Source organism: Plasmodium gaboni, chromosome 4 (genome assembly GCF_001602025.1).
Source record: "Plasmodium gaboni strain SY75 chromosome 4, whole genome shotgun sequence".
Lineage (NCBI taxonomy): Eukaryota > Apicomplexa > Aconoidasida > Haemosporida > Plasmodiidae > Plasmodium > Plasmodium gaboni.
This window is the reverse complement of record NC_031484.1, coordinates 152997-166525: the sequence shown is the minus strand read 5'-3', so window position 1 is coordinate 166525 and position 13529 is coordinate 152997. Positions and strand designations below refer to the sequence as shown.

Sequence of the window (13529 nt, the reverse complement as noted above, 5' to 3'; positions counted from 1 at the left end):
AAAAAAAAAAAGAACTACTAATTGAACAATAATTTATATTATATTATATTATATGTGTATGTTTTTTTTTTTTTTTTTTTTTTCCTGAATCGTATGCATATACCAATAACCAATTATGATGAGAAAAAACTTATGAAATCCTTAAAATATAGTTAATATAAAAAAAGGACTTCGTTATGGAACATATGAAATTTTCATAAATATATAAATATATTTTTTATATATTCATATGATATATTGTGATACTGTAAACATATATATATATATAATGTGAAATTTATATAATGAATCAAATATTAATACATTTTTCCTTTTTTTTTTCAAAAACCTAAAACAATATATATATATATATATATATATCAGAAAAATATATAAAAATTTGTGCTTATATTTTCCTTATACAATATATTCCAGTACATTTTTAATAGTAAAAAATTTTTGTTTACTAATAAATATCATTAAATAAAAAAAAAAAGAGTGAATAAATAATATTAAAGCATATAAAGGTTTCTTTATTTTTATTTATATTTTTATATGATCTCATCTCAATCCTTTTTTTTTTTTTAGTTTTTTTTTTTCTTATATATATATATATATAATAACAGGAAAATAAAAGTTTCCAATTATACAATAATAATTTATTATAAAAAAAAAAAAAAATTAAATATAATATATATATATATATAAATGAAATATATAAGTGAAATATCCAAGTGAACATCCAAGTAGATATATTTATTAATATATAGAAATTAATATATTTTAATTAATATTTACAAATAAATAAAATGTTCATATATATTATATTATTAACGTGTATAGTGTGAATACGTGAAAATTGACCCTTTTTTTTCCTCCTTTCTTTTTTAATGTTTTATGTAAAAAGAAGAGCATGCATGAAAAATATTACACATGTATTTTATATTTATATAAATTTCTTTAAAAAAAGGAAGAAACAAAAATAAAGAAAAACTTCAAAAAAATAATAAATAAATAAATATATATATATATATATATATATATAACGAAATAATCAAAAGTAAATTTATATAATATATAATGTAGTCACGGATAATTATATCCACATAGTATATATGACCATAAAAATATATATATATATATAATATATATATATTTTTTTTTTATATATAATATATATATTTTTTTTATATATATAATATATATATTGCTTATTTATTTTAATAAAAATTTACGAATTAACTGTAAAAATAGCTTATATTTAAAGTTCTATGATTAATTAAAAGATGTTATGTTTTTTTAATTAAATAAAATTAATGATAAAATTTTTCCTTATTTTTTTTTTTCCACAAAATATTCAAATTTTAATTATATATATAATATATTTATTCATATAATAAATATATATATTATTTTAAAATCATATTTAAAGGAAAAAAAAGTAACGTCATATATGGAATATATTGAGTAAAATATTATATTATACTATTATATATTTTATATCTTTCTTTTTTTTTTTTTATATTATATATATATAAGTTTTTATTTTTTTTCTTGTTCTATTTTAAGGGTTTGAAATTAAATAAATCTTTGTTTTCTATTGTGTATATATATTTGTTACTTGATATATATATATATATATATATATATATATGTATACCCTTATTTGTATTTTTTTTTTTTTTTTTTTTCTACGTAACATATAAATATATATAAGCGTGTACATATTTTGAGTGTTGTATATATATAATTTTTAGTATATTAATTAATATATTATTTGTAATACATTATTTTGTTTTTACAATTAAGAAAATAATTAATATAATTAATTAATATTATATATTGTCCACACATTATACATATATATATATATATATAATAATTTGTGAGTTTATTTATTTATCCATTTATCTCTCCATTTGTATGATCATTTACATGTACAGGCGTGTTTTTTATTTTATTTTATTTTATTTTATTTTATTTTATTTTTTTAAATGAAGTTTTCTAATGATCCTAATTTCCATATTGACGAGGATTCTGTACATATGAACAATATACATCAGAATAAAATTGAAGAAGATGTAATAGATGATATGAAAGCTGTTAGTGATTATAATGTAAATAATAAGGAAGTTCAAAGAAACAGTTTATCAGTAAAAGAGAATGAGAAAATGAGGTTAAATAGTGTAGGGGTATATAAATTAAAGAGAGAAGAATATAAAAATAATATGAACCAAAGGAATATACAGCAAAAGAATATAAATGCAATATATAAGTACCATAAAAATATTCATACAAAAGTATATGATGAAAATATAGAATATAACAGGAATAGTTATGAAGAGAATTTACATGGAAAAACAAAATATGATAGGATTGAAGAATTAGAAAATTATATAAATATTAACAATGCGACTAGTGTATGTTCTTTAAGAATAAAATTATGGGAAGCTCTTTTATTATATATAAATAATTTAAATGTGGAATTTATTTATTTTATTATATCATGTTTAAAAGAAATAGAAGTGTATTGGGGACAGGAAGCTACTGAAAATTTACATGAGATAATTAATTTAATAAATGATAAAAAATATAAAGAAGTTTCTAATAAGATAAGAGAAACATTATCAAGTTTATCTGTAACAACTGGCAAGATAACAGATGAAAATCCTTTTTTTTACACATTAATTGTGTCTTCAAAAAGAGATGAAAATAGAAATAGTAGTACTAATAATTATTCAGATTTAACATGTGAATTAAATAAGATATTACAATATGAGCACAATAGATTATCTAATCAAATTAATAATAAGGCATTGGAATATAAAATAATTGAAGTAAGTAATGCAAGGGAAGCTTTATTGGCTTGTTTAATAAATCCTCAAATATTATCTGTTGTAATAGTAGATAATTTAAATATTGATGAGGATGGTATGGAAGAAAAGGACATATATAATTATTATAATGATGAAAATAATTCTGTAAATAATCACAGTGTAGCAAACTCTTATGTGTATAATACTGGTGTTGTGAATAATATACATATGCCCATAAATAAGGCCAATATGAATAACATTGGGGTTAATTCATCGGCAATTAATAATAAGGATATATATATGAAAGGAATGGTAAGTACTAACCGACATCACAACAACAACAATAATAATAATAATAATAATAATTATAATTATAATAATAATAATAATTATAATAATTATAATAATAATAATTATAATAATTATAATAATTATAATAATGGCGGTATAGCTGATTTTAAGAAAAATAAATCATATAATTATGGTAATAATTATTTAAATAATAATATGAACTTGAACAAAAAATATAATGATAGTAATAAAAAGAATAGTATAAATAGTATAAATAATTTGAATTATATGAACAATATTAATAATGTGAATAATATTAATAATGTGAATAATGTGAATAATGTGAATAATATGTATAATATAAATTACAATAATGATAATATTTGTCATCACCAATTTAAACAACACAAATTTAATATCGCAGATTTCGTTTTGGGTTATGAACAGCTAGTTTCTGCTCCCCTAGAGAAAATGAAAAAAGGGTTTAATAGCCTAGTTATACTTATAAAGAGTATAGCTTATATTCGTAGTTCTGTTGATATATTTTGTGTGTGTACGTCGATAACATTGGATAGCTTACAATCTGTAAATAATATGATAATACGTATTTTCACTACACATGATGACCATAGTGATTTACATGAATCTATATTAGATGGAGTAAAGAAAAAGATTAAGACTCCATTTTTTAATGCTTTAAAAGCATATGCTGAAAGGCCTATTGGTGTGTTTCATGCATTAGCTATTAGTAAAGGTAATAGTGTAAGAAGAAGTAGGTGGATACAATCTTTATTAGATTTTTATGGAGTTAATTTATTTAAAGCTGAATCTAGTGCAACTTGTGGTGGTTTGGATTCCTTATTAGATCCTCATGGTTCTTTAAAAGATGCTCAAATAATGGCTGCACGTGCATATAGTAGTAAGTATTGTTTTTTTGTAACTAATGGAACATCTAGTTCAAATAAAATAGTAATGCAGGCCTTAGTTAAGCCTGGTGATATTATTTTAGTTGATCGAGCTTGTCATAAGTCTCATCATTATGGATTTGTTTTAAGTCAAGCCTTTCCATGTTATTTGGATCCTTACCCTGTATCAAAATATGGTATATATGGTGCAGTACCTATATATGTCATAAAAAAAACGTTATTAGAATATAGGAAGAGTAATAAATTACATTTGGTTCGTTTAATAATTCTAACCAATTGTACATTTGATGGTATAGTGTATAATGTAAAAAGAGTTATGGAAGAATGTCTATCGATTAAGCCTGATTTAATATTTTTGTTTGATGAAGCTTGGTTTGCTTATGCATGTTTTCATCCAATACTTAAATTTCGAACAGCTATGACAGTTGCAGAAAAGATGCGAAGTACTGAACAAAAAAGAATTTATGAAAAAATACATAACAAGTTATTAAAAAAATTTGGTAATGTAAAAAGTTTAAATGATGTACCAGAGGAAGAATTATTAAAAACGAGATTATATCCAAATCCAAATGAATATAAAGTAAGAGTTTATGCAACTCAGTCCATTCATAAATCTTTAACATCTTTAAGACAAGGAAGTGTAATATTGATAAGTGATGATAATTTTGAATCGCATGCATATACACCTTTTAAAGAAGCATATTATACACATATGTCTACATCTCCGAATTATCAAATTTTGGCTACCTTAGATGCAGGTAGGGCACAAATGGAATTAGAAGGATATGGATTGGTAGAGAAACAAACTGAAGCGGCATTTCTCATAAGAAAAGAATTAAGTGAGGATCCTATTATTTCCAAATATTTTAGGATATTGAATGCGGATGATTTGATACCTGACAGATTAAGGCAATGTACAGTATCATACATGAAGAGGAAGCATATAAATAATAATACATGTATACATAATAATACATGTATACATAATAATAATAATACATGTATACATAATAATAACAATGTCGGAGGGAAGAATAATATGGCAAACAAAAAAATATATAATAATTCGTTAAATTCTAGATGTAGTGTTGAAGAAAATGTTGCAGGTTCCTATATTTTTAATAATAATAATATAAATGATATAGAGGATAGTACAGAAAGTACACATAAGATTCCAGTCGAATATTCTGGTGGTAAATTATCTAACGTTATTAAATATCCTCATGAATATATGAATGAAGATAATAGTCCAAATAATATCCATAAAAATTTACAAAAGAACAATATGAAATTGTTAAATGATAATAATATTGAGATGGTTAATAAATTGGAAATCTCCAGCTGTTTTAAATGCAGTCATAATGTGAATAATGTGTCTAGTGTGTTAATAAATAATTCGTTGTATAAAAATAGAAGTGATAATAAGAAGGATGGGTCGGAGAAGAGATATGTGTGTGATGAATATAATGAGAGTGTTAAAAGGGGTCTGCCAAATGATACAAATTGTGATTCGGCATATAAAGGGTGTTCTAATGGGGGTATCAACGTAGATGTTAATGTAAATGACAATGTAAATGACAATGTGGATGTCAATGTAAATGACAATGTAAATGACAATGTAAATGACAATGTAGATGCCAATGTAAATGACAATGTAAATGACAATATAAATGACAATGTAGATGCCAATGTGGATAACATTTCAGATGACACTTCAGATGACAAAAGTTACTGGTGTGATACCAACGATTGTGATGATAATAAGAACCTGTGTTGTGATAAGTCCAATAATATATATTATTATGGTAATAATTTAAAAACTAAGGATGAAAAGAGGAAGAAAGCGAATTATAGTTCTGTAAATTCATTATGTTGTGAGAGCACATATTGTATGGATACGAGTGATGATAATATTAGTTCTAATGAATGTTCTTCTTATATAGATCATAATAATTCTTGTTCAGGTGATATGAAAAATTTCCTTGAATATTTTGAAAGATCGTGGTTAAGTGAAGATGAATTTGTTTTAGATCCTACACGAATAACATTATTTACAGGTTATTCAGGTATAGATGGAGATACTTTTAAAGTAAAATGGTTAATGGATAAATATGGAATTCAAATAAACAAGACATCTATAAATAGTGTTTTATTTCAAACAAATATTGGTACTACTGGTTCTTCTTGTTTATTTTTAAAAAGTTGTTTATCATTAATATCACAAGAATTAGATCAGAAGAAAAGTTTATTTAATGAGAGAGATTTAAATCAATTTAATGAGAGTGTATATAATTTAGTTTATAATTATATTGATTTATCTGTATTTAGTGCTTTTCATCCTTTATTTAAAAAAAGATATGATGATAAGAATATATTTAATAATGAAGGTGATTTAAGAAAGGCTTTTTATTTAGCATATGAAGAAGATTATGTTGAATATATTTTATTAAAAGATTTAAAAGATAGGATAAGACATAAAGAAATGATAGTAGCTGCTAGTTTTATTATACCATACCCTCCTGGATTTCCTGTATTAGTTCCTGGACAAATAATAAGTGAAGAAATTGTTAATTATTTATCTGGTTTGAGTGTTAAAGAAATTCATGGATATGATGAAAATATTGGATTTAGATGTTTTTATAATTTTATATTAGATTATTATGAATCTGTTAATATAAATGACCCATATAGTAGTATGTATCATGCTATAGATAAGAAGTTATATGAACAGTTAAAAGAAAAATATTTAAATAGTAAAAAAGATTTACATGAGGAGAGATTAAGTAATTTGTATATGTATGATAAAGAAACTATGCAAATGAAAAAGGTTATTTATATATATAATAACGGATCATATTCTGTGGATCCATATGCATCTATAAGTGATTCAAATGAAGAAGGAGTCATTATTAATGCTCCACAAGTGAATAATAAAAAGGATATATATCATAATCAAAGAGAAAATAAACAACACAATAATTATAATAATATTAAAAAAAAGACATATGCTAATAACAAATCAGATGTTATTATGGGTGTACCATCTGCTGATTATATAAATACACATGTTATACAAAAAAGGAATGATAATAATAAAAAAATTATGAATACTAGAAATTATAACAATATTGTTAATTATACATCAAATATTTTAAATAATAAGAAAGATCATTCTATATATAATAATGGAACTCCTAGAATATATACATGTTCCAATCCAAATAATATCAAACCGCATGATATGTTTAATAAATTAAATCATAAAAATGGTGAGATTATAAATAATACGTTAGTGCAAAAACGTGAAAAAAATAAGGAGTATTCTTTATATTTAACCGATTGTCTAAATACAACAAAGTCTCATAAAAAAATGTACATTCAATCTTATAGCCGAAAAGGTGATAGAGAATTGGATTATCAAAATAAAAAAAGTACTTCATATAATAATATGGATAATATTGTTGTATATCATGGAAATCATCTTGGTGTAAAAAAGAATATAATGAATAATGATCCTAGTTTAAAACAAAACAATTATAACAAGAATGTGGTATCATGCAAAACAAATAATATTAACAATATTGGAACTACTTGTAAGAATGAAAGAAAGAAGAAAAAAAATTTGGGAATTCAAATGACAGTATCATCATATAATAATCATTTGAAAGGAAATGATACATGTAGGTATTCAGATTCGACATCTATTTGTGAGGATAATGTAAATGATGAGATCATAGATGATACAGGTCATAATAAACGTGACCTTAATGATGCACATAATGTTGAAAATATAAAATGTTATAATAAAAAATATGGTAACGGCTGTGATGTTATACCATGTAAAGAAAATATACATATCAATGAAAAAGATTCATATTCTGATGTTGTTCTTATTAAAAAAAATAATATAATAACCAATGATGATGGAAAATATTATAATAATAATGATCATAATGATAATCATCATAATAATAATATACATTTAAATGGGGTACCTTTGTCAAATAACATAAATGTAGAAAATGATTATGATGTTGTCGAAAAGGATAATAAAATGGTTTCTCCAAACAATATAAATAATAAGAGGGAAGGTGCGTATTACTCTGATTCTAATAAAAATATTCACGATAACGTATTTTTAAAAACAAAAGAAAATGAAAATATTGAATATATAACAAAGGAATGTTTGAAAAAACAGTTGGTAGGATATAATAAGGTGGAAATCAAAAAAATAAACGAATTTTTAAAAATAAATAAAAGGATAGATGATGAACATATTGGGGACATAAAAATAAAACTTGATGACGAAATTTTAGAAAGAAATGAAGAAGATAATTATGATAATAAAAATGATATGTGTAATGAAAAAATTATTAAAAGTAATATTGAGAATGTAGCACATGGTTCTCCAAAAATGAAGGTTGATAAAAAGGATACACTACATAGTAATAACAATTGTTGTGATATGAATAATAATAATAATAATAATAATTGTAATTATATTAAAAAATGTGAAACAAATCAAAGTGATATTCATTTTATAAATGATAACATGGAAGAAATAGAAAAAACAAATATGAATATAAAAAAAAATGTTGAACATAATATTATACAAGAGTCTAATTTTAATAATGTGAACCAAAGTGTAAATAATAATATGCATTTTGTATTAGATAAATATAATTGTAATAATATAAAAAAATTAAATAACTCTAATATATATGATAATAATAATGTATTAAGTAATGATAATAATTATAATATAAATCACAAAGTATATAATAGTCCTATAGAAAATATTAACAATATAAATTGTAATAATAATATAAAGAATGATCATAATAATAATATACCTTATAAAGAAAATAAAGTAAGAAATTTAATTATATGTGAAAATGAGATAAATAAAAACACAGGTAGACAATTAAATACATTAAATAATAATAGCTACATTAATAATCTTATAACAAATGTAGATGATGATACATTCGAACATAGAGAAGGGAACTTTTTTCTTCAATGTGAATTCGCAAATTCAGATATTAATTCTAATATGTATGAAGTGGAATCTTCTTTAAATAATATTTATACTAATCTGGGAGGAGTTATAATAAAAAATAATATGGACTATGATGATTGTGAACCCAAACATAACTGATTTTATAAATATACAAAATAAGCAGTTACACATATATATATATATATATATATATATATGTATATTTATTTTTTATGTAAAGTAATTTTTATTTTGTTTTATTTTATTGTATATTTATTTTTACTAATCATATTATACATTTCATACAAATGAACTAATTAAATTTTATATTTTATTTTTAATTCAAAAAAAAAAATGTATACACATAATTATATCATATGTAACATATAAACTCGTCTTTGCACCGCATATATATCAACATTTTATTTTGTTGGTGATTCGTATAAGACGTGGGAAAAAAATAAATGATAAAATATAATTTTATATTCTTTATCTTCTTCGGTAACTTAGGTACACATTAAAATAATGAGATATCTAAAAAATAAATAAATAAATAAATATATATATATATATATATATACATACATACATACATACATATATTTTTATTTTTTATTCGTTAAAATGATATATCTTTTTTTTTTTTTTTTTTTCTTATTTTATCTTACCTTATTAAATATATTTAGAAATACTCTGGGCACCATTGGATGCGATAAATATTGTCTAATCATTTCTATTAAAATAAAAGAATAAAGCAATATAATTACACATATAAAACATATTATTATATATATATTATATATATGTTGTATATTTATATATTACCTCCATTTTTAGAATAACAAGCGTGGAAATAAGAATCAGAGGAAGCGTATCTAATAAAAAAAAAAAAAAAAAAAAAAAAAAAAATTATAACTTTACAAAAATACACATTTTCCCTTTTTTATTTTTGAGCTGTTCACATACTTTAATTTAAAGAAATGTGTATATATGATTAAATTTAATAAGCTAGCTCTTCTGAAAAATAAACATATGATAATAAAAAGTAAATTGTAAATTTCTATATTTGCTCTCATCATGTAGACATTTAATATCTGTAAAAAAAAAAAAAAAGAAATAAAATAATAATAAATAAATAAATATATATATATATATATATACATATATATATATATATATGCATATATGTGTATGCATTTTAAAATGGTAAAAAAAAGAACAAGAATGTGTACGCCAAATTATTACCATTTTGTCCATGTAAGAAACTAATTTATTAATATAATAATTCCTAAAAAAAAAAAAAAAAAAAAAAAAGGTATATTTATATATATAATATGATGTTACAAATGTGTGTATATTTTTTCTTTTTTCTCTTTTAAAATGCTAACTTTTGGATAAATGGTACAAGACTAGATTTCAATTGTTTATAAATTAGATAAATATTAATCAAGAGTGTTAAAAATATAGGAAGGAATATCAGAACGGCATCTTTAATAAAAAATAGGATCATAGAATATGATAAATAATGACCTAAAAATTGGAACAGCAAAAAAAAATTAATACGTGTAAAGTGAATTTTTTTTCATATATAAATATATATGGATACACTTTATATACATTTTCGTAGAATAATCCTAATATATTATATATAACATATTTTTATGCTCAAAAAATAAAAATAAAAATTGCTCAAATGGTTATATGTATATATATATATATATATGTACATTATTTATTTCTTATTTTCCTGTTATGTATACCTTTTTCACATGAAAAAAAATTGACTAAGGAAAAGTTATTTTTCTGTGTTTTATAATCTAATAATAATAATCCCAAATATGCAAACAAATAAGACAACGACATAAACGTTCCCAATTTCTACAAAAAAAAAATAAATATATATATGTAAATTATTATGAACAATTCAGGTTTTTTTTTTTTTTTTTTTTTTTTTCCTTATTTTGGCTAGCTGTTCATATATTTTACATATAATAAAATTATAGCTATAAAACATATATATATATATATATATATGTATACTAATTTTTTATTACTTTATATAAATTTATATTTAGTGATAATAATAAGAAATAAAATAAACTGGCACATAAAACAAATGTGGAATAGAAAAAGATTATAACTGGTAACTTCCCTTTATAACTATAAATATTATTATTATATGAAAAAAAGTTAGAGTTCGGAGATTCTTGTTTTTGCTCTTTTACAGTACTAAAGTTTGTATTTATATCAAGATCTTTATCTATATTTTTTTGAAAGTATTTCTTTTTATATTTCTCGATATTATTTATAGAAGGAGAAGGATATAAATTACTTAAATACAATTTCCAGTTCTTGTCATTAACCCAATCATGTTCTAAAACAAAAAAAAATCAAACAAATAAATAAATAAATATATATATATATAAATATATATTTATATTTATATGTGTATTTCAAAATAGGTCTGTTATTTATATATTACTCAAAAATTTTTCTTCCGCTGCTGTTAAATTACTCATATTTCCCCCAAAAAAAATTAAAAAAATAAAAAAATAATTTATAAATAAACAAATAAAATTTAGAAATCAATAAAAATGGTATATTTATATTCCAACTAAAAATGTTGTGTAATTTAATACATATATATATATATATATATATATTTATATATAAGGAATAAAATCAAATATATAAAAGTATGAACTAATTTTAGTTATACATATTTCCTCTTTAAAATCTTTACAATTAAATTCTGTATTTTATATTCACATGTTTATTAAATTATTTTTAAATTATAATACATATTATAATACTATAAAATATTATATCTTGAAAATATTTTTTTCCTGTAAGAATTTTTTTTTTTTTTTATAAATATTTTTATATTATATGTTTCTATTTTATTTTAAAGTGTTTATTTATTTATTATTTTTTTTATTTAATTTATGGAAAATAGCTTAAAAAAAAAAAAATAAAATAATAAATAATGAATAATTAGTAATCTATATTTAATAATCAAATAATATATAAAATAAATATACTATTATATATATATAACATATGTATATATTATTATATACATATATGTAATAAGCAAGAGCCCTATGGTATCAATAAAAAAAAAAAAACATTACATATGTAATATAATTATTATATTAAATTCAGAATATACAAAATGACTACTCATTTATGACATACATATATAATATATTTAATATATAGTATATATTTATTTATTTATTTATTAATTTGTTAATTTTGTTCTTAATTTTTACTAAAATTAAAAAATAAAATGTAATATTTAAAAAAAAAAAAAAAACAACTTAGGAATGAATATTACAAATTATATATATATATATTAAGATATATAATAAAATATATTTTTTTAATATTTTTATTATATATAGATATTTGATCTATAATTGTTTTTGTACTTAATATATAAAAGTATATATATATATATTTCTTCTAAATATGATATATCTTATTCTACATTAAAATATTTATGTTTAAATTAATATTTATGAATAAATAAATAGTTTAATTAAAATATTTTCCTGTTCCTCTTTCTCCTTTTTCAAAATGAATGAAAGTAGCATAAAAGAAAAATTGAGAGTGTCCATTAATCACATGAACAAGAGGAAATTAAAATTAGGAATTAAAACATTTTCATTAGAAAAAACAATATGTGAAATTTTTAATATTTTTTCAAAAAAAAGTAAGAAAAGGTTAAATGAAGCATTATTAGAATTACAAATAAAAAAACAAAATTGTGATATTTGTTTAGAAAAAATTGATGAATTTCATCCATTTCTTGTGTATGATGTAAATGTGGACAACACAACTTTTTATATCAAAAAGATAGAAGTAAATAATATAATAAATGAATGAATAATTATATATATATCAATAACATTTAATTATAATATTATACACTTGTATATACATAAAATATTATAAATGTGGATAATAATATATATATATAATTATATGTTTATATATTTTTCCCTTTAGGCTTATTGCTCCAAATGTTATGCAATAAAGGACTTTTCCATATTTTCATATGTTTTATATAATAATAAAAAGGAAAATGAATTTTTAAACTTTTCTCCAATTTATGAACATTATTATAAAGTTAATAATCTGGATGTACGAATGAGAAATATTTTGGAGAATGATTTGAATAATTACTTTGCCTTATCCATACTAGTAAAGTAATAATAAAATAAATAAATAAATAAATATATACATATGTACATATACATATACATATATATATATATATTTATTTATATGTATATTTTTTTGTTTTGGTTTCCCCTTTAGAAATTTAAAGTGGAAATGTTCCACTCCTCATGAGACCTTCGAAGAGTTCCTCGAGTATTCTTTAAACACCAATTATAAAATAAAGACAAGTACAACTAGCCAAAAAATGAGGAAAAAAAATAAAAGAGAAGATAATGATAAAAGGAATTCCAAAATTGATGTTAAAAAAAAATTAAAGATTGAAAAATGACA

General features: G+C 20.4%; 3 protein-coding genes across 3 annotated transcripts; 2 read left to right on the top strand and 1 right to left on the bottom strand.

Annotated features, from left to right (window-relative positions):
• Window positions 1-1973: 1973 nt before the first annotated feature.
• Window positions 1974-9170, top strand: PGSY75_0405700 (putative lysine decarboxylase; the record flags this gene model as incomplete). The annotated part of the gene is made up of 1 exon (XM_018784124.1): window positions 1974-9170. The coding sequence occupies one exon, from the start codon at window positions 1974-1976 to the stop codon at window positions 9168-9170; it is 7197 nt and encodes a 2398-aa protein (XP_018643286.1).
• A 330-nt stretch (window positions 9171-9500) lies between these two features.
• PGSY75_0405600 (putative membrane protein) lies at window positions 9501-11530 on the bottom strand (the record flags this gene model as incomplete). Its single annotated transcript, XM_018784123.1, has 9 exons — window positions 9501-9545; window positions 9680-9744; window positions 9837-9886; window positions 9978-10105; window positions 10257-10299; window positions 10400-10541; window positions 10772-10889; window positions 11066-11385; window positions 11494-11530. The coding sequence occupies 9 exons, from the start codon at window positions 11528-11530 to the stop codon at window positions 9501-9503; spliced, it is 948 nt and encodes a 315-aa protein (XP_018643285.1).
• A 1063-nt stretch (window positions 11531-12593) lies between these two features.
• On the top strand, window positions 12594-13527 carry PGSY75_0405500 (hypothetical protein; the record flags this gene model as incomplete). The annotated part of the gene is made up of 3 exons (XM_018784122.1): window positions 12594-12878; window positions 13026-13225; window positions 13338-13527. The coding sequence occupies 3 exons, from the start codon at window positions 12594-12596 to the stop codon at window positions 13525-13527; spliced, it is 675 nt and encodes a 224-aa protein (XP_018643284.1).
• Window positions 13528-13529: the final 2 nt, after the last annotated feature.